Source organism: Pan troglodytes, chromosome 12, assembly GCF_028858775.2.
Source record: "Pan troglodytes isolate AG18354 chromosome 12, NHGRI_mPanTro3-v2.0_pri, whole genome shotgun sequence".
Lineage (NCBI taxonomy): Eukaryota > Metazoa > Chordata > Mammalia > Primates > Hominidae > Pan > Pan troglodytes.
In genome coordinates this window covers 75,587,127-75,612,677 of record NC_072410.2, presented here as the reverse complement: position 1 = coordinate 75,612,677, position 25,551 = coordinate 75,587,127, and the positions used below count along the sequence as shown (strand labels likewise).

The 25,551-nt window shown below is 49.2% G+C and overlaps 1 protein-coding gene across 2 annotated transcripts in view; it reads right to left on the bottom strand.

The window, feature by feature from the left end:
* Positions 1 to 8,268: 8,268 nt before the first annotated feature.
* Positions 8,269 to 25,551, bottom strand: part of STPG4 (sperm-tail PG-rich repeat containing 4) — a 69,563-nt gene continuing 52,280 nt past the window's right edge. For both annotated transcript variants that reach the window (XR_010149532.1, XM_515456.7), the window contains 2 exons: positions 11,563 to 11,667; positions 8,269 to 8,425 (listed from right to left, as the gene is read on the bottom strand). Coding sequence is in view for 1 of the 2 variants with exons in the window: in XM_515456.7 (XP_515456.4) it covers positions 8,309 to 8,425; positions 11,563 to 11,667 (222 nt within the window). In the remaining variant the exon portion in view is untranslated. The remainder of the gene's footprint in view (positions 8,426 to 11,562; positions 11,668 to 25,551) is intronic.

Here is a 25,551-nt window from a genome sequence, read left to right as displayed (position 1 = left end):
CTGGGCAGAGGCAGGAGCCTCCCCGAATCGCTGGAGCAGAAGGACCCCTCTGGGATCCATGGAAATTCGCATCACCAGGAGTCCTCTACGGGAGTGCCCAGGAGAGGAAGATACATGGGTCCAGGGGCCTCTTGGGTGCCCGGAACCCCCACTTGCCAGCCCCGCCCCACCACCAGCTTCGCCCCACTGGCTGCAGAGGAATGACAGTGCTCTGCGATGCCTACTACCCCAGCTCCTCTGCAGTGGGAGTAGAGGACCCTTAAGCAGCGGTCACACAAGAGGCTGGACATTGCCCCCAAATAGTGTGTTCAGAAGATGCCCGAAAGCATGGGCAGCCATGGGAACTGCGTTGGGTCATGGGGCCCCACGATCCTAACCACTCGCTGACGGCATCGTGGCTAGGTTCCAGAACCAGTGTGTCCCCCATGGGCTGGCCCACAGCCTCAGAGATGCTGACACCCCCACATAGGGGCCCCCAACACAGGTGGGGGCTGTCATTGTTCTCTTGTTCTTGTTCCCGCTCACCCTCAGTCTCTCACTCTCTTAACTGTCTCTGGAATTTGGCAAGAAGTCCTTGTGGACTTCTTTAAAAACACGTATCATTGTTTCTTGAACCATTTGAGAACAGGTTGCATAAATGGTGCCCTGTTCCCCTTAATACTTCAGTATGTGTTTACCAAGAACAAAGTTCATCCCTGTATCTAACCACAGCAGAGTTAACAAATAGGACATTCAACACTGCCACTGTGCTCTTATCTAATCCACCACCCCTATTTCAGGTTAGGCACTAGTTTTCCTTAGAGTGTTCTTCTCCAGCTCAGGGTCACACCCTCCACTTTACAGCCAGCTCCTTCTGCTCCTCTAATCTGGAAGAGCTCCTCCTCTCCCTTTGCCTTTTGTGATGCTGACATTGCCGAAGGCTGCAGTGGCCTGGCCTCTGCAGTGTGACAGTGAGGTAGGCAGAGGGAAGCGGGGGTGGGGGGGCAGCAGGGGGGGCCAGGGGGAGCAGAGGCTAGAAAGCAGCTGAAGCCAAGGGGCTGAGAGAATGGAGAATCATTGATTGGTAGGAGCTAGAAGATAAAAGCAAAACTGAAGGGCAGGTGAATCTCTGTGCAGGCAGAGCTCTGGAAACAAAAGAAATGGCCACCTACTTGCAAGGTGCATAGAGATGATGGAAACACTGGAGCTCCATTACGTCCTGAATGAGCTTGCCAACTCCTGGGGCCTAACTGCGGGCAAGAGTCCCATCTGCCTCCTCTCCTTATACGGTGGCCCCCATGAAGACTTGAGGGACTGTGAGTGTGTCTGTTCCTGGCAGCCCTGCACATCCCCAGAGAGAGGCTCACTCTGCTTCCCTGCACCATCAGACAAGCGGAAGCGGGACATGTTCCAGAACTTCACCGATTGCTTTTGTCTGTGGCACCCACACCCACTCAGAGAGCACATGTGCCAAGCTGGGAATGGGGCAGGCATGGGAGACTTCCTGAAGAGCAGCAGCTCTGACCCCTGAGGTGGGGCCCATCCCCACGTGAAGGTCAGGAGCACAGACGGTCTCCCCAAGGGTGCACACAGCTGGGCAGTCTCCTGCCACCCTGACTGTGATCTCTCATTTCAGCCTGGGCCCAGAAGGAAGAGGCCATTGCAAGCTTCCTCTCTCTTGTCTGTGCCAGGCCTGAGCCATCTCAGGAGCACACAGCTCACTCCCCAGCCCCCACCCAAGGGCCAGGGCTCAGTGGCTGTAGTGGTGGCATCCTGCCCAGCACACACACTCCACCCCTAAGAACACCCACGCCAAGGGTACAGGGCCTGGTGCAAGCTGGGCTGAGCCCACAGAGGCCCCTCCTGTCCTGGGGGAGGTAGGAGAAGGGCTGGGTGCTCTCCCCCATGCAGAGAACGTTCTGAGCTGGGAGCCCCACCCTTCTAGGTGCTTGTCTTCTTTCCTTTCTCTTCTTTCTTCCTTCCTTCCTTCCTTCACTTCTTTCTCTCCCTTTCCTTTCCTTTTTCCTTTCCTTCCCTTTCCTTTCTTCTCTCTCCCTCTCTTTCTTTTTCTTTTTTTTTTTTGGAGACAGAGTCTCGCCCTGTCTCCCAGGCTGGAGTGCAATGGCGTGATCTCAGCTCATTGCAACCTCTACCTCCTGGGTTCAAGTGATTCTCCTGCCTCTGCCTCCCGAGTAGCTGGGAGCCACCCTCCACCATGCCTGGCTAATTTTTTGTATTTTTAGTAGAGACAGGATTTCACTATTTTGGCCAGGCTAGTCTCGAACTCCCGACCTCAAGTGATCCGCCGGCCTCAGCCTCCCAAAGTGCTGGGATTACAGGCATGAGCCACTGCACCCAGCCTTTCCTCTTTTCTTTTCCAGTCCATCAGGCCTCCTGTGGCCTCAAAGAGCCATGCCTCCCATGCCCACCCCACACCCTGCAAGACGCCTTTCCAGAATGCCCACTCCTTGCTTGTGCCTTGTCCTTTAAGATCCTTCCCACGCCTTCTAGAAGTCCTCTGCCAACTGCCTCCCACCTTACGGGGCCCTTATGCTTTGGCAGAACACCCAGAGGCCAGCACAGCCCTGTGGGTTCTGCTTCTTGGGTTGGACCCCCACATTCCACATACCCGGGCTCAGCCACACCGGTGGGTGCCCCCATGAATGGAACACCAAGCTGGGTCCCAGGAGGCGCCCCTGTGGCTGGGAGGCTTGAGGTACAAATGTGGAGTGAGGCCGCCATGTCCCCACCCACAGGCTGACCTTGGCCTTCTCTCTCTGCCCAGATGGACTTGCCCAAGCCATGCACCATCCCAGCTCTGTACCCTGGTGGTGTCTGGGAGGGGACTTTACACAGAAGCACAGCCCTCCTGAGCCTATTGTGGCTGTTCAAGGGCCTGTAATTGGTCCCAAAGTCATTATATTTTCTTAATAAAGTTCTACATATGTTTAATCCTATTCTATAAATTACTTTATAGATATGCATCTTTACATTAGGATCTTCTGGGACACACGGGCCATTGAACACAATTTTCAGAACTTTCATATTCATGTCTATGAAGATATTTCAGATAAAGCACTTTAAAAAGTCTTGAATAATGTGGCCACCAGAGATTTTATCTGGAGCCATAAGTACCATTTGTAAAACAGGAGAGTTCTTCCCATCCCTGACCCCATTCTCCATAGTGCAACTTTTAACTAGATTGCTTTTTAAGTGATCTACAAAGAGCGTGTTGATAACATCTAACATGAGCAACCATAAAATCAAACCTCCGGGGATGATTTATAAATCAGTTCTAAATTTCTTTACTACTTTTTCTTTTTTAAATATTTCATCAGATGATTTCCATCAGCATCCAACACCAGCAATGACTGAGGTTATTCAGGCCAAGAGATCTTCCCTAAATAGTATTTTGTGACTCAAAATAATCCAAGGAGCCTCCCCACACTTCAAGGTGACTTTCTACAAGGCTTCTATTTCCTGATAGATCATTGTGAGGGATCCAGAGAAAGGTTAGAAAGAGAAAGGTTAGAAAGGTAGTGTGGTAGGCTGAAATGTCCCCCCAAAAGTGTCCATGTTCTAACCCCCAGAACCTGTGAATATATTACCTTACAGGGTAAAAGGGATTTGAAAATGTGATTGAATTACGAATCTTGAGATGAGGCCAGGCGAGGTGGCTCATGCCTGTAATCCCAGCACTTTGGAAGGCCAAGGCGGGTGGATCACTTGAGGTCAGGAGTTTGAGACCAGCCTGGCCAACATGGTGAAAACCCATCTCTAGTAAAAATACAAAAAATCAGCCGGGCGTGGTGGTGCCCACCTGTAATCCCAGCTACTTGGGAGGCTGAGGCAGGAGAATCACTTGAACCTGGGAGGTAGAGGTCTCAGTGAGCTGAAATCGCGCCACTGCACTCCAGCCTGGGTGACAAGAGTGAGACTCCATCTCAAAAATAAATAAATAAATAAATAAGAATCTTGAGATGAGGAGGTTATCCTGGATTATCCAGTGGGCCCAATATAACTACAACAGTCCTTATATAAGGCAGGCAGGAGGGTCAGAGTCAACAGGGGGAGATGTGATGATGGAAATGAGAGTGGAGCGATCGGAGGAAGGGCTGCAAGGAAAGAAATGCAAGTGGCCTCGAGAAGCAGAAGACAAGGAAGCCAACTCTCAGAGCTTCCAGAAGGAACCAGCGCTGTCAAAATCCTCACTTTGGCCAAATAAGAATGATTTTGGATTTCTGACCTCTAGACCTGTAAGGCAATAAAATTGTGTTGTTTTGAGCAACAAAGTCTGTGGTCATTTGTTACAGCAGCCACAAGAAATTCATACAGAGGGTTGAGTGAATGAGCTACCCCAGCACAGATGGGCACAACGGCTCAGGGAGGCCTTTGTCAACCTGCGCTTTGGGGTATTCTGCAAGTCCAGCTCCCATGCCCAGCCCAGGAGGGGCTGAGGATTAGAAGCCTGAATAGGTGTGATCCTGCCTGGTATATTTCCAAGTGTCCACTCTGATGCTGTTCAATCGGGAAAGCTCCAGCAACTTCCCTCCTCCTTGATGGCCCTCAGTGACCATGCAGGGCCTTGGAGCCCTGGAACTTCAGAGCAGGGAAGAGGGGGCAGCGGCCAGCCTTCATCAAGCCCTGCACTCCACCTGTGACCAGCACAGCTCCCAGCACATTGCCTTGCTGTCCCCCACGGCCTCCTCCCAGGCTGCTAGGCTGCAATGGGGTGAGGTGAATAGAATGCTTGTCAGTACCTGCCTCTGCCCCCACCCAGCCGACTCTGGTGACCAAAGTTGCGGTGTCATAGCCCAAGTTACCTTCCTGCAGTCACCCTGTCTGCCTACAGTTTTCAGGAACTAAAGCACACTCCCACCAAAGCAGTCACGGTGCTACCTTGCTCCCATGCTAGTTAGACCCCCTGGAGCCCCTACAACTGTCTAGAAGGATGGCATCTTTTTCTGGGCTCAAATATGGGCAAGGCTGTTGTTAACAAGACAATTGAGGGGTATGTACTGGGAGGCCTTCCCCTACAAGTCCATCCCCAGGAGCTCCTTCTCTTGCCACTCCGTCCTCCCTCCTCCCATCACCCATCTCCTGCTCCTTCCTTCCTCATGCCCCCACCACCTCCTAGCCTCCCATGGTTCCAGCCTTGGCCCCTCCTGCTCTCCAGAGTTGCCTTTTCTCTGAGGAGGCTGCAAATAAGCCCAGCCAGGGTCTGGGGCTTGGGCACTGGCCCCCAAAGCCCACCCAGCCCTGCTAAGAGGAGGGTGGGATGGGCAGGTCATGAGGCCCTGAATCCAGAGCCCAACCCCTTCCCTTTGAGCCTGGCAGGTTCTATGCGCCTGCAGCCCTGCCCTTGGCCAAAACCAAGGGGTCTGTAGGGACCCCAGCCAAGAATCAGACCAGCAAAAGCACATGGGTTCAGGCCCTTGCTTGTCCTTCTACCCAGAACAACTGTCACCTGGTCATGGTCAGGCACTAGCTTTCCCCAGAAAATCATGTAGGAGTGCAGTTGGCCGGCACCCCAGGGATCAGGAAGCTGAGATCAGCGAGGAGAAGGAGGGTCAGGGGCAAGGAACCCTATCTGGGCAAAAGCCCAGAGCAGGAAGAAACATCCACTGGGGGAAACGGAGGCAGCCCAGATGGCCCTGCAGAATCTTCTCCATGGGTTCCACCTCCAGGGGAAGTCTCTGCAGGCCCCCACCCTCTTCCTGCAAGCTGGTATAAATGCTCTCCCCTTATGATTCCGACAGGGTCCTCATTCTCTCCTGGGATGCCAGGGAGCTGCCCTCCACCCCAATTACACGCACCTCACACGGGCCCCCGCAGCCGTGCCTGCAGCAAAGGTCTGGGCCCTTCTGACCACAGCTCATGGCCCAGGCGCAGACCTCTGACCCAAGCTGGCCAACTGGATCTCTCTCCTAGGAATTGGAGACTTGAACCAAGGAGGTGCCGGCTCTATTCTTTTAGAATGTTGACTCAGAAAGCGATATGAGGAGAGGCTGAGGTCGCCGCATTTGATCCTCTACATATAAAGAGGCAGTGAAAGCCAGCCTCCAGAGGGAGAAAAAAGCAGGCCTGAGAGAGGCGGAGGGGAGACCCTGAGGCCTGAGAGGGTGAGAGAGTGAGAGCAAGAACACACACACACACACACACACACACACACACACACACACACACACACAGAGAGAGAGACAGAGAGAGAGACAGAGAGAGAGACCTGAGAGAGGCAGAGGGGAGACCATGAGGCCTGAGAGAGAGGAGGGAGACCATGAGGCCTGAGAGAGTGAGAGCAAGACACACACACACACACACACACACACACACACACACACACACACACAGAGTGAGTGAGAGAGAGAGAGAGAGAGAGAGAGAGAGATGGTTCTTGCCAGCCCCTGGTTTACACTTTTGTCGATGAGATGCCTCTAAATCCTTACAATCTGACCCCCTTCTTCCCCTTGCTAGTTTGAGGGGTTTCTCTAACCTTTCTATCAATAAGCCTTGGCTAAGATACACGTGGCCATCTCCCGCCTCTATCTCATTCTAGAACAGCATCTGAGTGCCAGGTGCTGCCTGAGATGTTGCTTCCTAGAGAAAACACCCTCCATCAGAACCTCCAGCCATTACTTTCGATCATGCAGGGGACTTTAGCCCACTTGGAGAATAAAATTGGAAACTATCTTCCCTGCAGCCATCTTCTCATCAAAGTGGGACAGGAGACACTATCCTGAGACATCAGTCTGATCTTCCAAGTGTCTGTTTTCTGCTCCAAAGGAATGTAATTGTAGGGCGTTTATTCCACAAATGTGAATACATTCCAGGAGATGATGGCCTTCCCTTTCGCCCCTCAACAACCATTTTACAAGGGCCTGTAAGTCTAGGGCTTTGTTGCAGCCAAAAAGAGACATTCCCTTTGGTTGGAGCCCAATTCACAGGGCAGTTGTGGGAGGAGGGTAATGTGTGTGTGGGAGGAAGAGCGGGATTCTTGGGGGAACCAAAGCGGGGACCTAGAGAAGCCAGCATCATAGCAGTTAATGGGGAGGGGCTGGGCTATTTACTAAAATATAACAAAATGTAAGCATTTTATTAGCTCTTCATTTTATTAGCTTTTTAAAAAGACCCTTTGCAATGATTTATTAATCACTCTGGAATCTCCCTAGCCTTTGCTGAGACACCACTGTCATGCATAGGATCTGCCTAGCTAGAGCCCCTTGGGCAGAAAGCATGTAGTCCCAGCCTTCTGAGGACCCTCGTCCCCTCCCACACCCTCACTTGCACCCTCCACTGTCATTGGTCCAGACTGCCTCTGTTCCCCTCCAGCAAATGTTTATTCCTGCCCTGGGCCTTTGCCCAGATAGGCTTCCTCACCCCTGACTCTTTCCTCTGCTGATCACAGCCTCCTGATCCCTGGGGTGCCGGCCAATCTACCCTCCTCCGTGCGGGCCACCCCTTACCTCCCAGGCTCAGGCCACACTGCCTTCTCCTTCCTCTGAATGCCTGCGGCCTTCCTTGTCACAATGGCTCCTCTGTGCACCTGGTGCAATGATTTGGCCACTTCCTGAAACTACAGCTCGTCTTCCTGTTGGAACTGCCATCCGCGTGAGGGCAGCCCCTGAGCTTCAAACACAGGGCAACTGGCAGGAGATCCTTGGCACAGCTTGTATGGCCTTCCCCCAGCCGGCACTACCCCACACTCCATTTCTGGCACAACCCTCCCCAAACTCAGTCACATGCCTCATTCATCTTTGTTTCAAGACTCCACTCTCCAACCCCAGCTCAGCACCTTGCACATAGCAGATACTCAAAATGTTGTTGACTTGAAAACACAAATATTCATCAGGTTGAATCAATATTGTTCTTTTCAGGGGATTCAAAGAGAGAAAGAACCAGTTTTGGGGATGCTGTGACGCTCAGCTTGGCCTCTGTTTAATGCTGACCGCCCACGGAAGTCTTCAAGAGGGCCATGAGGCCTTATAACCCTGATGCAGTTGAGTTCCAGCTAGAGAGAACAAGGCCACACAGAGCAGAGACCAGACATCTCAGGGCCTGTCTGAGAGCAGCCCGGGGCACAGTCTGTCCGAATCTGCTCTTTGGTAATAAGCATAGTGAACACATAATTTATTGCTCAGACCAGGACACTTTTGAGAGAGAACTGGTAATTATGCTGGGACTATCCCAGATAAGCAAGCAGGACAGTCACCTCAAGCAATCAATCATGTTCTGTGGCCAAACCCCTCCAAGGAATAGACAAAATACAGTTTTCTAAACATGAGAACGTGCTAAACCTCAAAGTAGAGCTTGGTGCCAAGATCACTTTATTTTAAAAGCCAATTGTGTTGTTGAAGAAAAGGCTATGCTCTTGGCCCATTTTGGCTATGGTCGGAGACTGCTTAGGGAATTGTCTTAAAGTTGTATATGCTCCTGGGCCTGGGGTTTTCTGAAAACAGAGCAGAAAACAGGGACTGATGAGACAGTGAAACCAAAACCCTGAGGCTCCTGTGCCTAGCCACTGGCTTGGATGTGGTGGACAAATTCCCCAAGGATGAAGACCAGGGCCACACCAGCCTGGGCTGAAGCCTGGCAGACCCTCGAATTGGAGCATGTCCTTGGAGCAGAGGCTGCTCCTGTTAGGGGCTCACCATGAGGCTGGAGGGGGGCTGAGAGGCCAGGCCAAGCCAGGGGCCGCCTAGAACCTGCTGGGAGAGGCGGGGTCACATGCCACCTGCATCTCAAGGCACACCTTCTCCCAAAGGGCACTTGGCCCAGGCAACTCCTATCCCAAGGAATGCCACATCTTTCCCCCTGGTGACCTCAGCCTAGCAAGAAGTGAGTGAAGAGAATTAATTCTGAACCTGATTGGTCTAACTCAAAAGCCCAAATCGCCTCTCAAACTCGGGTTGGGTTTTAGTTATTGACCCAGAGTTATTAAAGTAAGGTGTTTCTCAACCAGGGTCCATGGACCCCAGGGTCAGAAGTGTTCTCAAGGGATCCACGAGTTCTAATTTTTAAAAGTCATGTTTTTGTTTTTATAAAATGCTTGAACAAATATTATTATTTATTTATATATTTTTTTGAGACAGAGTCTCGCTCTGTTGCTAGGCTGGAGTGTAGTGCGTGCTATCTCGGCTCACTGCAATCTCTGCCTCCCGGGTTCAAGCGATTCTCCTGCCTCAGCCTCCCAAGTAGCTGGGATTACAGGTGCCCGCCACCACCACACCCAGCTAAATTTTTTTGTATTTTTAGTAGAGATGGGGTTTCACCATGTTGCCCAGGTTGGTCTTGATCTCCTGACCTTGTGATCTGCCCACCTCCGCCTCCCAAAGTGTTGGGATTACAGGTGTGAGCCACAGCACCCAGCTGGGGTTTTTTGTTTTTTGTTTGTTTGTTTGTTTCTGTTTTTTTTTGAGATACGCTCTCACTCTGTCATCCAGCATGGAGTGCAGTGGCAGGACCTCAGCTCACTGCAACCTCCACCTCCTGGGCTTAAGCGATTCTCATGCCTCACCCACCTGAGTAGCTGGGATTACAGGGGTGCGCCACCACACCTGGCCCTATTTTACCAATTATTTAAACAAAGCTTCTCTTCTGTAGTGATAAAATACAAATAAATGCCATTTTCATAGACTAAGACTTCAATTTCTTAGGTCGGTGTCTTCCCATGCTGGTGGCACATGCACATATTCTTGAAGTCCGAAGGCATTTGAGACACCAGTGTAATGGTTAAGATCAAGGGTTTTACAGTCCAACAAGCCTGAGTTCCAGTCCTAGTCCCACAACCAACAGCTCAGTGGGAGCCTGGGCATGGGCTTCCCATACCTTACCCATCAAACGGGGCAGAGTACCTGCCTCTAGGGTGCTATGAGGCTCACTGGTGTCTCTCTAAGACAAAGAGGCTTGGACAGGCCAGCAGTTAGCTACCACCACTATTATTTTTTACTATTATCACCTACTTGTCATTTCCACCCTGCCCTGCAGTTTCTTATCTCTTCAGGAAACAGCGAGAGTGGAGCAGAGCAGTCAGTCCAGAGCACATGAGATCAGCTGCCTGCAGAAACCGCTTTAAATGACAGGATGTTTCCCTTGCCAAAAGCAGAGGAGCAGCCTGGAAATCTAATCAAGTCCTGGCCAAACGTCAAAGGAAGCTGAAGCCTTTATTATTGCTATTAATGAGGGTTCAAAGTGCATGTGGAGTCCTGGGAGGCCAGGGCAGAGAAAAGAAGGTTCAGGGGGCCTGCATCTCACAAGGCCACCCCTCGGGAGGCTGCTGGTTGGGGTTCAGCCACCTTGAGAACATCAAGCTCAGTTCCCCTCCCCTGATTTCACTGCCACCAACAACCTTGTGGTTGTCTTCAGCTTCCATGAAAATTTTCTATAAGGGAGAGACTCCACCAATCAGTGCTCCAGTCACCACGCCCGTATGGTGAATGCTTAGAAGTTAACACTACATCTTCTGTTGCCTGGGAGTTTGGTTAGCATGACTCAGTGTTCCTGAGAATGCCTGACCCCGTGGGCTCTGACAAACATGTTTCTGGATCATGGTGATGCCACTAAGGTGTGTGGATCCCCCAGCCTCCTGCTGTCAGTCTGTCTGCAATTTTACTGGCAGAGCCTCCCCATTATCACTCTAGATAAAGGCTGTGCTACCTTACTCTGCTGCCCAGCAGCTCTGGGGCAGAGATTCTGAAGGCCATGGCCTGGGATATAGGCTAAGTAGGGCTAGGGGAGGTGATTTGCAGCCCAGGCAGTGGCAGTACTAGTCCTCTCCTACCCACCGCTCCAACTTCTCCTCCTAGCCCCTTGACTCCCCTGGGTGGGCCCATTTTCTTACAGGCAGAATTTGTATTTCTGTTTCCCCAGCCACCTCAAATGAGTCTACATACCAGCAAGTCTTGGGGACTTTCAGACCGAGTTGCAGACTGAAAGCAACAAAGCTATGGGAATTAAAACTGTCTTTTGACATTAAAAAAAAAATCCACTGTTGGTAAACTTCACATTATGCTTTTATAATCTTTCCTGGTCTTCTCTAGGTTTGAAGGAGTCCTGTATGCTCCCAGGATCCACGTTCTTTGTATCTCTCCATGGACTTGAGCCTCTTCCCTGTCTGTCCTGAGTTTTTGGGGGTGGGGTGATCGCTAATGCCTTAATGGTCCCATTTGGTTCAATAAAAATGTTTCTGCTTCAAATTTTGCTTCCTTGGGCTCCCAGAAGCCACACACACAGAGAACAGCCATTCTGGCTGGCAGGAGGCAGCCACTGCAGGTACCCCCAACAAAGCATCTAGTTGGTAACACTGATGGCTGATTAATGTGCTGCTTCCAACTGGCCCCATAATTCAGCCACAGATTTTGGGCCTGGAGTCACTCTGAACCTGAAGTTGGTTGAGAACATCCAGGTATTTGAGCATTTCACTCCTGATTGCCTTGACAGGCAACTGTATCTACCAGAACTGTACACACATGATCATTCCCCCATCTCACCACCACCCCGCACCTCCTACACACATAGAAACAGAAAACCTACCACCATAACCATACCCCTAGGGGTGGGGGGCGATCTGTCTTTCCGAATACTTACTGAACAGCTGGGCAAGAATCGAGGGACTCTGGATTGAAAACAAGAAGTGACAGAGCTTGTTGGAGGCATTTTCACATTATAATGACCTGGACCAGGGCCTTCATGCTATTGAACATTTAAAAAATTGCTTCATTATTATTGTACATTTGATATATTTTAAGGCTTTATTTGCCTTCTACAAATAAACATATGAATCACTGTGATATAGTAGAAAAATCCCATATTTGGTCTCGAGAGATCTCTTTAAGGTGTGAGCTGGGACAAGTCATTGTGAAACGGGAGTAACTCCTGCCTCACCTTCCTTGTGCACGATGATGAGGAGTGAAGGAAGGTTAGGTGAGCAGTACCTGCCTCCCTTGTCCCTGCCAGGGTCCCTGATGCCCCCAGGCTCCCAGCCCACACTCAGGTCCCCCGTCCCCTCACAGCAGCATGCATGCCTCATGCCGTACTTCTCCCTCTGACTGTTAAAGGTGACTTGCTGCTCTAAGCTGTTAGCTTTACAAAAATGCTTATTCTTTCATATAAATGTCATATATGTTATCTTAGTCCAAAAAAGTATTCATAGCAATTCACTGATATAAGCACAATGCTATGAGATAAACATAAATAGGTGAACACAATTTTAAAAAGACAATCACTCCAGTAGGAAAATTAGCAACAGGCCATTCATAAAGAGGATATACAAACGTTCAATGAGCAAACTTTGAGGAAGGAGGGCTTTAACCTCATTTATAACCAAATAAATTCTAATTTAAAAAACAAACTTCCTTTTTTCCCCACGGGGTGAGGGGAAGGGGGTTCTAAAAATTAAAACAGGTTAAGAAAGAACAGAGAGAGGAAGGAAGAAAGGGAGGGAGAAAAGGAAGGAAAGAAGGAAGGGAAGGGAGGGAGGGAGGGAGGGAGGGAAGGGAAGGAAGGAGAGAGGGAGAGAAGGAAGCCAAAGCTTTAAGAACCAGCACAAGCACTCCTTATGATGCTGGCAGAAGCATAAATTTGCTCAGCCTTTCCAGAGTGCAATCTGGCAAGATATGAAACAGCTTAAAACATATATGCCTATCCAGAGAGGCAGAAAGAAGAAAGGAGAGTGGTTATTGGTTGTTGCAGGAAACCAGGAGACAAATGATGAGTCTTCAGCCTCAAATGTGGCAGGGAAAATGGGAATAGCCCAAACACCACACTGGATAATGCTAACATGATGTGCATCTTCTTTTCCCCCTAGTAATTCGCTTTTTTCCCCCTCCATTTTCAAATAGCTAGGGTTCCTTGCCTCAGGAGTGGGACAGGGCAAAAAACAGAAATAAGTGTTTTTCTAGCATGATGTCTTGGATCTGTTTCTAAATAATGCAGGAGTTAGGGGAAGTGGGTGGGAGTATTAATCCAAAACACTGGCCTAAAATTGAACATTGTTGAATTGTTGACTAGGTATATGAGGTTTCAATACAGTATTCTAAGTTGTATATATTTTTCAAGTTTTCACAAAACGGAGTTTAAGATGACGTATATTTATTATTTTGACCCAGCAATTCCAGTGTTAGGCATTCACCCTAAGAAAACAATTGAGAATGTGTGCAAATATTTAGCCACAAAGACTGTAACGTTGTTTCCAAAAGTGAAAACTGGGAAATAAACTAAATAATGGATGATATGTGCCTGGTTAAATAAATTACAACGCTTCCATCCAGCAGTCCAGTGTTGATGAGTTTTTATAGACATAACAACTACTCCCAAATGTCATTAAGTCAAAAATGCAAGCTGAACAAATGCGCATAAAAAAAACTTGGAATGAAATTATCTCAGAATGTTCATAAACAGTAGTTTTCTTGGGGTAGTAGTGTGTTGAATAAAAAGGAAACAAAAAATTTTTTTTGCTTATATGCATTTTCTAATTTTTCTACAATGAACACAAGTACTCCTGAAACAAGAAAAAAAGATACTTAATATATAGATAAATGACTATGGAAATTAGGTAAAGAAGAAAAGAGGCCAGGCATGGTGGCTCACGCCTGTAATCCCAGCATTTTGGGAGGCCAAGGCTGGTGGATCACTTGAGGTCCGGAGTTCAAGACCAGCCTGGGCAACATGGTGAGACCTTGTCTCTAAAAAATATAAAAATTAGCCAGTTGTGGGGGTGTGTTCCTGTGGTCCCAGCTACTTGGGAGGCTGAGGTGAGAGGATCACCTGAGCCACAGAGGTCAAGGCTGCAGTGAGTCATGATCATGTCACTGCACTCCGGCCTGGGAAACAGAATGAGACCCAAGAAAAGAAAAGGGGAGGGGAGGGAGAAAGAGAGGGGAGGGAGAAGGGGAGGGGAGGGAGAAGGGGAGGGGAGAGGAGGAGAAAGGGAGCAGAGGGGAGAGGAGGAGAAAGGGAGGGGAGGGTAGAGGAGAGAGAGCCAGCAGTAAGGTCATAATAGGGACATGTATCTGTAAGATCCTTATAACAGGTAAGGCTGGCCACAAATGAGCACCACAGTTTTCGCAGAACAAGCACTGCACTGCAGACCCTCCACGGTTCTGTTTTTTTTTTTGAGACAGTCTCACTCTGTCGCCCAGGCTGGAGTGCAGTCACGCCATCTCGGCTCACTGCAAGCTCCGCCTCCCGGGTTCAAGCGATTCTTCTGCATCAGCCTCTCAAGTAGCTAGGACTACAGGTGTGCGACACCAAACCTGGCTAATGTTTGTATTTTTAGTAGAGACGGGGTTTCACCATATTGGCCAGGCTGGTCTCAAACTCCTGACCTCATGATCTGCCTGCCTCAGCCTCTCAAAGTGCTGGGATTACAGGCGTGAGCCACCGCACCCGGCCCTTCCACAGGATTTAAAGCAAGGCTTTCCCATTCTCTCTGGCAGGTGGCACAGCCATGTAATCGGGGCTGCCATTCTCAATTACTCCACCATGAATGGAGTCTATTATCAGCGAAGCACACATCTGATAATCAAGGGATAGATGCGCCTCATCATTTTTACAACTCATGGCAGAGAGATGAAAACAGTCATGTTTTCAAACTGATGTATACGTGTGACAGAGGTTGCTGTCAGGGTGAGGCTCTCTGTGTGGTGTGAATTCTGTACTCATATTGAAGAAATCTAAGCTATAATAAACACAAAGAAGCAAAACGCCAAGAAAATCTGCGCAGGAACAGTTTGTGCAGGAGCCTCTCAGTTTGGCCATAAAGATGCAGTGCTCTGAAGCCAGGTGAGTAGCTGGGGCAAGAGATGATGCTGAGTGTGCGACCGTTGATTCCACACCTATGATGGCCATCTGCAGAATGGCTAAGGAGCTACCTGCCCCTTTTCCCCAGGCCTAATGCAGCTTTGCTTTCTAAAGCTTCTTAGTCTCAAGCTGCCTGGGAGTCCAGGCATGAAGGCTGATGAAGCATGATGCATTGCCATCCCATCCAGCAGTTTCCTTGCATGGAGTTGGTCATCTGAATCAAAGGGACTAAGATGTGCTGCAGAAAGAAGTTACTGAACGCTATTCCACATGTGGCAGATGGGATCTTTAAGAGGGAGCACTGGGGAAGTGGATATAAGCCCAAGTTCATATTCCAAAGCCACAGGCATGCTGCGGCAAAGCCGTGACTATTCTGAGAGTGCTCATGGCCGGGCCCTGCAATGGCCAGGAAACAGTTCTAGCAGAGTCCCCACTGCTGCCCTATCCGAGAACGGCTTGAGTGGACAGATGGCTCGGGATGTGCCATTTCTGAACCCAGTTCAATAGGAGGGTGTTTAAAACAAGAGGGACATTTGAACCATGTTCTCCTCTTCCTTAAAGCTGAGCACTCTGCTCTCTCCTTTACTGGGGATCCTCAAATGTGATCTAGACCTTGGGTCTCACATTGTGTATGATACGTGTGCAGAGGGAGGCCTTGGATTCACCAAGCAGCACTAAGCATCTCTTCCACAAATCAAATGGGCCGTTTCTTAAGCCTTGCTTTTGTCAGGGTCATGCTTTGGCAACTGTGGGTTTCCCAAAGCTAAACCTTTCAAAGACCACTGACAAAAATTCTGTCTCCAGGGGAGAACAGAATAGTCACCTTCCTAGAGTCCTAGAACTTGATGTCAAAAGAAACAACAGGGAACCTTTATGGTATCTATTCCTCAGCTCTGGTACATAATTACATCTCAACCCTCCTGATGAGAATATCATTCTCTTCCCTTTGAAGAAGCCCTATTTAATTGTGCTTTTATTTGAGGGCAACTTTAACCAACGGGAGCTGTAAGGATTATTACACAGATGAATAAAATACTCTCTTTGGCCTCTGGGGAGTTTGGAGTCCAGTGAGGGATATAGGCAGAACCAAACAGAAACACCACAAAAGAATAAATGGAGATAGGAGGGGCTGGGGTGGTGCTGAGCAAGAGCTGAGCTATCTGCCTGGCTTTCAGATGCCAAACCAGGCTCTGGTGTAACAGGGCTGTCTTGTTAAGTGTGATCCCAGTGGGTTACGGGATGTCGCCAAGGCCAGGAGCTTTCATCTTGCTGCAAAAGACTCAGACTTTCCTGGAGAGCTCCTAGGTCTCTGTCATACCACGAAGAAGCCTGGCTTATTGGTTCCAACTTCTGATGGGTCATAATGCCGTATAACATTACAGGCCTTTGGTAAGCCTGACATTTCCTGCCTGCACACACTCCTCCCCAGGGCTGACAGGCTGGGACTGGTTAATCTGTATAATCAATACACTCCTCCGGAGTGAAGACGTGTATCACTCTGGGGCAGCCCAGGGCAGCCAAATGCCAGATGCCTCCTAGAGAACATGAGAGTAGATGAAACTGTCCCAAGTTGTTAGGCATCGAATTCTATACCCCCCAATCATAAGTCCTGTGAATTTCCATTGTGTTGACATGGCTTCCATGCTGAATACTGTCTCTCCCCAGTTTTTAAGGTCTTATGAATTTGGAATTCCCGGTACCTCAGTATGTGACCTGATTTGGAAATAGGGTTGTTGCAGATGTAATTATTTAAGCTGCAGTCATTAGGGTGGGGCCTCGTCCAACATGGCTGGTGTCCTTTATTAAAAGGGGAAATTTGGATACAGAGACATGCTCACAGGGAAAACACCATGTGAAAACAAAGGCATGGAACTCTAAACTGAGGAAGACCAAGGAATGCCAGCAAGCCACCACGAGCTGCAAATGAGGCATGAACAGATTGTCCCTCACAGCACTCAGAAGGAACCCACACTGCCAACACCTTGGGCTGGGACTTCCAGTCTCCAGAACTGTGAGACAACACATTTTTGTTGTACTGGGCACAACAAATACCCAGTTTGTGGTACTTTGTTATGGCAGCCCTAGCACACGAATACATCAGTGTTCAGCTCATGTCTTTATTCAGCCAATATACATTGTTCCAGGCCGTGGGCTGGAAGCTGGGAATACAGTGATATATGACTGTCTCCTAACAGCTGCTCTCTCCTCATTTCTTAGTGTTAGAACAATTTTTAACTGGGCTCATGTCTACCCAGAATAAGGATTCACTTTCCCAGCCTCCCTGGCAGCTAGGTGTGGCTGCATGACTAATCCTGCACCAACAGGATGGAGGTGGCAAAGGTGCATGCAAATTCCAAGGGGAAGCCTTCAGGCGAGGGCATATTGCGTTTCTTCCCCACGCTCCTTCCTGCCCACTGGGCCCCTGTTCCCTACTCTGTGGGACCATGAGGATGGAAGCCATGCTCAGCAGAACAGCCCATAGGAGGAGTCTGATGCAGTAGAGCTGCCACACCAGCCCTAAACTGCCGACTGCAGAGACTGTATACAAGACAGAAATCAATTCCTATCTTGCTTATAACATTGTTATTTAGGGTCTGTGTTACTGGCAGCAGAACTTAGTCCTCATCGACCAAGTAGGCGTGGATTTCCTATGCTCATCAGCCTCACATTCTAGCAAGGAAGGCATACCTTACCAAAAATCAATCAATCAATCAATCACAATGTGGGGAGTATCACACAAAGGGATTTATAGGATGCTATGGAGAGCACCTCAGAGAGTAAACCCATCTGGTCCAAGGGGTCCGAGACGCCTCTCAAGGAAGTACATTTGAGGCTGGTGGAAGGGTTTGTGGGAAGCTGTGTTGGGAAAGCTAGGCCAAAATGGGCAGGGCCTCGAGGACAAGCCTAGAGAGAAGGATGTTATTCACTTTAACCTTGCTGGGACAAATTCACTGCATTGCAAAAACAAAATAAAAAGTGTTAACTGGACTGTGCTGATTTAATTAGTAGAAAAGACCAAAGAACAGATGATTAGTGGTCGCCGGGATATCTTAATCTGTGTGCAAGTTAACAGTAGGAATTCTCTTCCATTCAACTTTCTGAACCATGAATGTCCCAGGGGGTTAGGGACTGCTGCTAGGTTGAATGTGTCAAACCTCATTAAAACCAAGCTTAAAAAGTCAAATCCACAAATATTCACTGAAACCTGCTGTGAGCAAGGTATTTAGGCCAGAGATTCTGGCAGATGTTAAAGACATTTCGTCTAGGATCATTGACTTCAGGGTGCCTGCAATCTAGTTGTGAAGACAAGGACAAAAATCTAGTGAAAATCCCAATATATGAATTAAGGAACCACCACCACCACAGCAACCAAAAAGCAAACTGTCACAGAATAGAATTCAATATGAAATGAGTGAGTATACCAACTCGGAGGGCTTATGATGAGTTCACAGTGAGGGGAGGCCACGGGGAGAGGCAAGTGATATGAGGAAGCTCCAGGGAAGAGGGGTCTGGAGTAACCCCTTGAAGATAGGGAGGACACAGGTGGACAGGGAGGGAGGGATTTGAGGGGCAAAGGCATGGGGCAAGCAGGTAGAGACTGGCGGAGCGCACTCAGATTCAGGTGCAAAAGGGATTCTTAATCATTACTATGTTACAAAATTTAATTTTAAGTTGTTAAGACAAATGAGATCATGTAAACTCATGAGGAAAATAAACCATAGAGCAAATCCTTTAATATGAGATATGACTCAATCTTACTCCATAGTAACCAACTTGAATTTGCTAAACTTACTTTAAAAAAATCATCTTTCCCCAGAAAGCGCACACGTTCTATTTCCCAGGTGAAGAATCTCTGTGCACTGCTATGGTCTGGATGCTGATGTCCCCCCAAAATTCGTATGTTGGAACCTAATGGCCCCTGTGATAGTGTTAAGATGTGGGGCCTTTGGGAGGTGATTATGTCATTAGGGCTTCTTCCTCAGGGATGGGACTCCTGCGCTTATAAAAGAGGCCTGAGGAAGCTTGTCTGCCTTCCTCAGACAGGAAGGATGCTGCTTTCTAGCTGCATCCTCTTATGGTGGAAGCTTCTGCCCTTCGCCACGTGCAGATACAGCTAGAAGCACCATCTATGAGGAAGGGGCCCTCATCAGACACCAACCTTGATCTTGGACTTCCTGGCCTCCAGAACTGTGAACAATACATTTCTATGGTTTATAAATTACCCAGTCTAAGGTATTTTGTTACAGCAGCAGGAATGGACTAAGTGGACCAAGAAACATGTGGTGTGTATTCACAGATGTCTGCATAGGCTCCTGTCAAAAAATGCACTCAGGGGCCGGATGCAGTGGCTCACGCCTGTAATCCCAGCACTTTTGGAGGCCCACATGGGTAGATCTCTTGAGGCCAGGAGTTTGAGATCAGCCTGGCCAACATGGTGAAACCCCATCTCTTAAAAAAAAAAAAAAAATGCACTGAGGGACCTGAAATTCAACTTTCTCACGTTAACACCTTTTTTGCTTTTCACATGTGTATGAACAGGAGAATGGTTTTTACAGTCTGATGGCAGATGTAAACATCTAAATGTCACCATGTATTTCCAGTTTCTGCAAGCCTTCATTCTGAATTCTCGTTTACAGACAGGAGCAGATGAAAGCCCTTTGGGTGCTGGTCTTCCAGGCCTCCTCTCTACCCTGACCCAAAACGGGTTCAGCAGGCAGCCTTCACTGCTGCCCACTGACAGCTCCCCACAGACCGGAGAGCCAGAGAGCTGCCCCCTCCCTGCAGCCATCTCTACTTCACAGCATTCTTTCACACACCTACTTTCATTTCATCCTCATGCCAGCCTGGTGCAGGAGGTGCTAATATCTCTATTTAACAGATGAGAAAGTGAGGCTCAGCGGGGTTAGAAACCAGTGATTTAGCGTTTCAGCTGTGGCAGCCAGAGCCAGTTACTGGCCTTGCTTCTCAGTGCTGGAAAGTGTCAGTAGTTAGTTCTAAGCTGTTTTTCTTTAAAATCGTAAAGCTAAAGGGAATCTAGAAAGAGCACATAATCCACTCCCATTTATCTTAGCACAAACAGCTTTCAGTTGATATATTGAAAAGAGAAAGGGTCAGAAAAAAATTATGACCCCAAATATCTATATATATCCATGCATTAAATACAAGTAATAAGCAGCATAAACTGAAATTACTACATGGGGTGGTAAAAATGATCTCCCCAAATTTGGTGTGTGTGATACACTGCTGAAAAGAGGAAAAAAAAAAAAGCCCCTCAGCAAGGAGGACAGAATCCTGTGTGGAGGTGGGTACAGAGAAAAGCTACAGCCACCTATCTGGGCACTCAAGAGGTGGTATGTGGCAGGGCCTATGCAACTCAGGAAATTCTAGAATTCTGTCAACATTGGTCTACAGGTTCCCAAGAGAAGGGGGTCATACACGCTGGTGGGTGGGGTAGAAGCAAACCTGTTAGGGGCCAAAAATTATTCACATTTGCAAAATTAGTAATTGGTGATACCTCTGAAGTCTACCTTGGTACTGTTTATTTCTGCAAAGACAGAAAATGTGACGGTCTGGGTTTCTAGTTAGGCTGTCGCATGGGAGGGGCAACACCAAGTGATCACAAACCTGCCCCGCCTCAAGGTGCAGCTTTCACAGGAACACACATGCCAAGGACGCCCAGGTAATTCAGACTGGCTGTAGGTGTTCACTGCCTCATCCTCTGTTTTCTTAGGAGGCCGCAGGAGCAGAAGGCAACCCATAATGGTTTGAAATCTGAGGCAGTTCTGGCCTCAAACTTGGACAGGGCTGGCAGCTGCCCTGAACCCTCTCCTCCCACTTACCCAGGCTGCTGCCCCAGGTGTGAGAGCTGCCCTGACAACGCAAATGGCTAAAGCCTCAGCACCGGCAGGAGCAGGACTAGGAAGTTCTTCTCTTACATCTCCCAGATACTTTGCTAACAGTAGGAGAAGCAACTTCAGACAAGTGAAGCACCAAAGGAATGAAGGGCACTGAGAAGAATGGAAATCTGGAAGGCCATCTTTCTATTTCTGAGAGGTGACAGCGTGCTGGCAGTCCTCAGAGCCCTCGCTCGCTCTCGGCGCCTCCTCTGCCTGGGCTCCCACTTTGGCGGCACTTGAGGAGCCCTTCAGCCCACCGCTGCACTGTGGGAGCCCTTTTCTGGGCTGGCCAAGGCCGGAGCTGGCTCCCTCAGCTTGCAGAGAGGTGTGGAGGGAGAGGCGCGAGTGGGAACCGGGGCTGCGCGCAGCGCTTGCGGGCCAGCTGGAGTTCCGGGTGGGCATGGGCTTGGTGGGCCCCGCACTCAGAGCAGCTGGCCGGCCCTGCCGGCCCCGGGCAACGAGGGGCTTAGCACCCAGGCCAGCAGCTGCGGAGGGTGTACTGGGTCCCCCAGCAGTGCCAGCCCACCAGTGCTGCGCTCGGTTTCTCACCGGGTCTTAGCTGCCTTCCCAAGGGGCAGGGCTCGGGACCTGCAGCCCGCCATGCCTGAGCCTCCCACCTCCTCCATGGGCTCCTGTGCAGCCCCAGCCTCCCTGATGAGTGCCGCCCCCTGCTCCAAGGTGCCCAGTCCCATCGACCACCCAAGGGCTGAGGAGTGCGGGCGCACGGCACGGGACTGGCAGGCAGCTCCACCTGCAGCCCTGGTGCGGGATCCACTGGGTGAAGCCAGCTGGGCTCCTGAGTCTGGTGGAGACGTGGAGAACCTTTATGTCTAGCTCAGGGATTGTATATACACCAATCGGCACTCTGTATCTAGCTCAAGGTTTGTAAACACACCAATCAGCACCCTGTGTCTAGCTCAGGGTTTGTGAATGCACCAATCCACACTCTGTATCTAGCTACTCTGGTGGGACCTTGGAGAACCTTTGTGTCCACACTCTGTATCTAGTTAATCTAGTGGGGACTTAGAGAACCTTTGTGTCTAGCTCAGGGATTGTAAACACACCAATAAGCGCCCTGTCAAAACAGACCACTCGGCTCTACCAATCAGCAGGATGTGGGTGGGGCCAGATAAGAGCAAAAAAGCAGGCGCCCCGAGCCAGCAGTGGCAACCCGCTCGAGTCCCCTTCCACACTGTGGAAGCTTTGTTCTTTCGCTCTTTGCAATAAATCTTGCTACTGCTCACTCTTTGGGTCCACACTGCTTTAATGAGCTGTAACACTCACCGTGAAGGTCCGCAGCTTCACTCCTGAAGCCAGCGAGACCACGAGCCCACTGGGAGGAACGAACAACTCCAGACACGCCACCTTAAGAGCTGTAACACTCACCACGAAAGTCTGCAGCTTCACTCCTGAGCCAGCGAGACCACGAACCCACGAGAAGGAAGAAACTCCAAACACATCCGAACATCAGAAGGAACAAACTCCAGACGCGCCACCTTAAGAGCTGTAACACTCACCACGAGGGTCCGCGGCTTCATTCTTGAAGTCAGTGAGACCAAGAACCCACCAATTCCAGACACATTTTGGCGACCCAGATGGGACATTCGCCTATCACCAAGCAGTGAGACAATCGCCGAGCGGTGAGACCATCGCCGAGCGGTGAGACCATCACCTATCGCCAAGCAGTGAGTACCATCGGACCCCTTTCGCTTGCTATTCTGTCCTATTTTTCCTTAGAATTCAGGGGCTAAATACCGGGCACCTGTCAGCCAGCTAAAAGCGACTAGTGTGGCCACCGGACTAAAAACATGGGTGTCAGGCTTTCTGGGAAAGGGCTCTCTAACAACCCCCGACTCTTCAGAGTTGGGATCATTGGTTTGCCTAGAACCAGCTTCTGCTTTTCCTGTACTTCTGGGCTGAGCCGAGGGTTGACAGAGAGGAAAGCCATGCAGCTCCAGGGTCCCAACAACAAGTTGGCTGACCCTGCGGCCATGAGCGGAACTCTAAAAGCATGTCACCCAAGCGAGACTCACCCACCTATCCTATCTATCCTGACCCTTGCCCCCTGGGTCCTAATGCCTGCCAGACAAACTTCCTCTCACCTCTCTTCTCTGAGGTTAGTCCTGCTTCTAAAAATTGCTACCTGTCTCTGATGCTTTTCTAGTTTCTCCTATAAGAATGATTTCTACTATAAACTCCAGGACTCTGTTACCTTCTTTAGGCACCCGGGTTCACCAATCAGAAAGACATAATTTTTGCCCAAAGCCCCATCATAGTGGGGACTACCTGGAATTTTAGGATCCCTCCTCAGACTAACAGGCCTAACAAAAGCTATTCCTGAAGCTAGGATATGGGGAGCCTCAGAAATTGTATCCTTCCTATTCATATAAGTGAGGACAAAAGGTGTCACTCTTCCAACCCTGAAGATCCCTTCCCTCCCTCAGGGTATGGCCCTCCACTTCATTTTTGGGGCATAACATCTTTATAGCAAAGGGGTAAAGTCCCAATACTAACAGGAGAATGCTTAGGACTCTAACAGGTTTTCGAGAATGTGTCGGTAAGGGCCACTAAATCCGATTTTTCTCGGTTGGTCCTCCCTGTGGTCTAGGAGGACAGGCAAGGGTGCAGGTTTTCGAGAATGCGTCGGTAAGGACCACTAAATCCGACCTTCCTCGGTCCTCCATGTGGTCTGGGAGGAAAACTAGTGTTTCTGCTGCTGCGTCGGTGAGCGCAACTATTCCAATCAGCAGCGTCCAGGGACCATTGCGGGTTCTTGGGCAGGGGAAGAAACAAAATAAACCAAAACCACGGGCGGTTTTGTCTTTCAGATGGGAAACATTCAGGCATCAACAGGCCCACCCTTGAAATGCATCCTAAGCCATTGGGACCAATTTGACCCACAGACCCTGAAAAAGAGGCAGCTCATTATTTTCTGCACTATGGCTTGGCCCCAATATTCTCTCTCTGATGGGGAAAAATGACCATCTGAGGGAAGTACAAATTACAATACTATCCTGCAGCTTGACCTTTTCTGTAAGAGGGAAGGCAAATGGAGTGAAATACCTTATGTCCAAGCTTTCTTTTCATTGAGAGAGAACACACAACTATGCAAAGCTTGCAATTTACATCCCACAGGAGGACTCCTCAGCTTACCCCCATATCCTAGCCTCCCTATAGCTCCCCTTCCTATTAATGATAAGCCTCCTCTAATCTCCCCTGCCCAGAAGGAAGTAAGCAAAGAAATCTCCAAAGGACCATAAAAAACCCCGGGCTATCGGTTATGTCCCCTTCAAGCTGTAGGGGGAGGGGAATTTGGCCCAACCCGGGTACATGTCCCCTTCTCCCTCTCTGATTTAAAGCAGATCAAGGCAGACCTGGGGAAGTTTTCAGATGATCCTGATAGGTACATAGATCCTATGTACCTATCAGGTCCTACAGGGTCTAGGGCAAACCTTTGACCTCGCTTGGAGAGATGTCATGCTACTGTTAGATCAAACCCTGGCCTTTAATGAAAAGAATGTGGCTTTAGCTGCAGCCCGAGAGTTTGGAGATACCTGGTATCTTAGTCAAGTAAATGACAGAATGACAGCTGACGAAAGGGACAAATTCCCTACTGGTCAGCAAGCCATCCGCAGTATGGATCCCCACTGGGACCTTGACTCAGATCATGGGGACTGGAGTCGTAAACATCTGTTGACCTGTGTTCTAGAAGGACTAAGGAAAATTAGAAAAAAGCCCATGAATTATTCAATGATGTCCACCATAACTCAGGGAAAGGAAGAAAATCCTTCTGCCTTCCTCGAGCAGCTACGAGAGGCCTTAAGAAAATATACTCCCCTGTCACCCAAATCACTCGAGGGTCAATTGACCCCAAAAGATAAGTTTATTACCCAGTCGGCCACAGATATCAGGAGAAAGCTCCAAAAGCAAGCCCTGGGCCCTGAACAAAATCTAGAGATATTATTAAACCTGGCAACCTCAGTGTTCTATAATAGGGACCAAGAGGAACAGGCCCAAAAGGAAAAGCGAGATCAGAGAAAGGCTGCAGCCTTAGTCATGGCCCTCAGACAGACAAACCTTGGTGGTTCAGAGAGGACAGAAAATGGAGCAGGCCAATCACCTGGTAGGGCTTGTTATCAGTGTGGTTTACTAGGACACTTTAAAAAAGATTGTCCAATGAGAAACAAGCTGCCCCCTCGTCCATGTCCACTATGCCGAGGCAATCACTGGAAGGTGCACTGCCCAAAGGATGAAGGTTCCCTGGGTCAGAAGCCCCTAACTAGATGATCCAACAACAGGACTGAGGGTGCCCGGGGCAAGTGCCAGCTCATGTCATCACCCTCACTGAGCCCCGGGTATGTTTAACTATTGAGGGCCAGGAAATTGACTTCCTCCTGGACACTGGCACAGCTTTCTCAGTGTTAATCTCCTGTCCTGGACGACTGTCCTCAAGATCCATTACCATCTGAGGAATCCTGGGACAGTCTGTAACCAGGTATTTCTCCCACCTCCTCAGTTGTAATTGGGAGACTTTGCTCTTTTCACATGCCTTTCTTGTTATGCCTGAAAGTCCCACACCATTATTAGGGAGAGATATATTAGCCAAGGCTGGAGCTATTATCTACATGAATATGGGGAACAAGTTACCCATTTGTTGTCCCCTACTTAAGGAGGGAATCAACCCTGAAGTCTGGGCATTGGAAGGACAATTTGGAAGGGCAAAAAATGCCCACCCAGTCCAAATCAGGTTAAAAGATCCCACCACTTTACCTTATCAAAAGCAATATCCCTTAAGGCATGAAGCTCATAAAGGATTACGGAATACTGTTAAACATTTGAAAGCTCAAGGCTTAGTAAGGAAATGCAGCAGTCCCTGCAA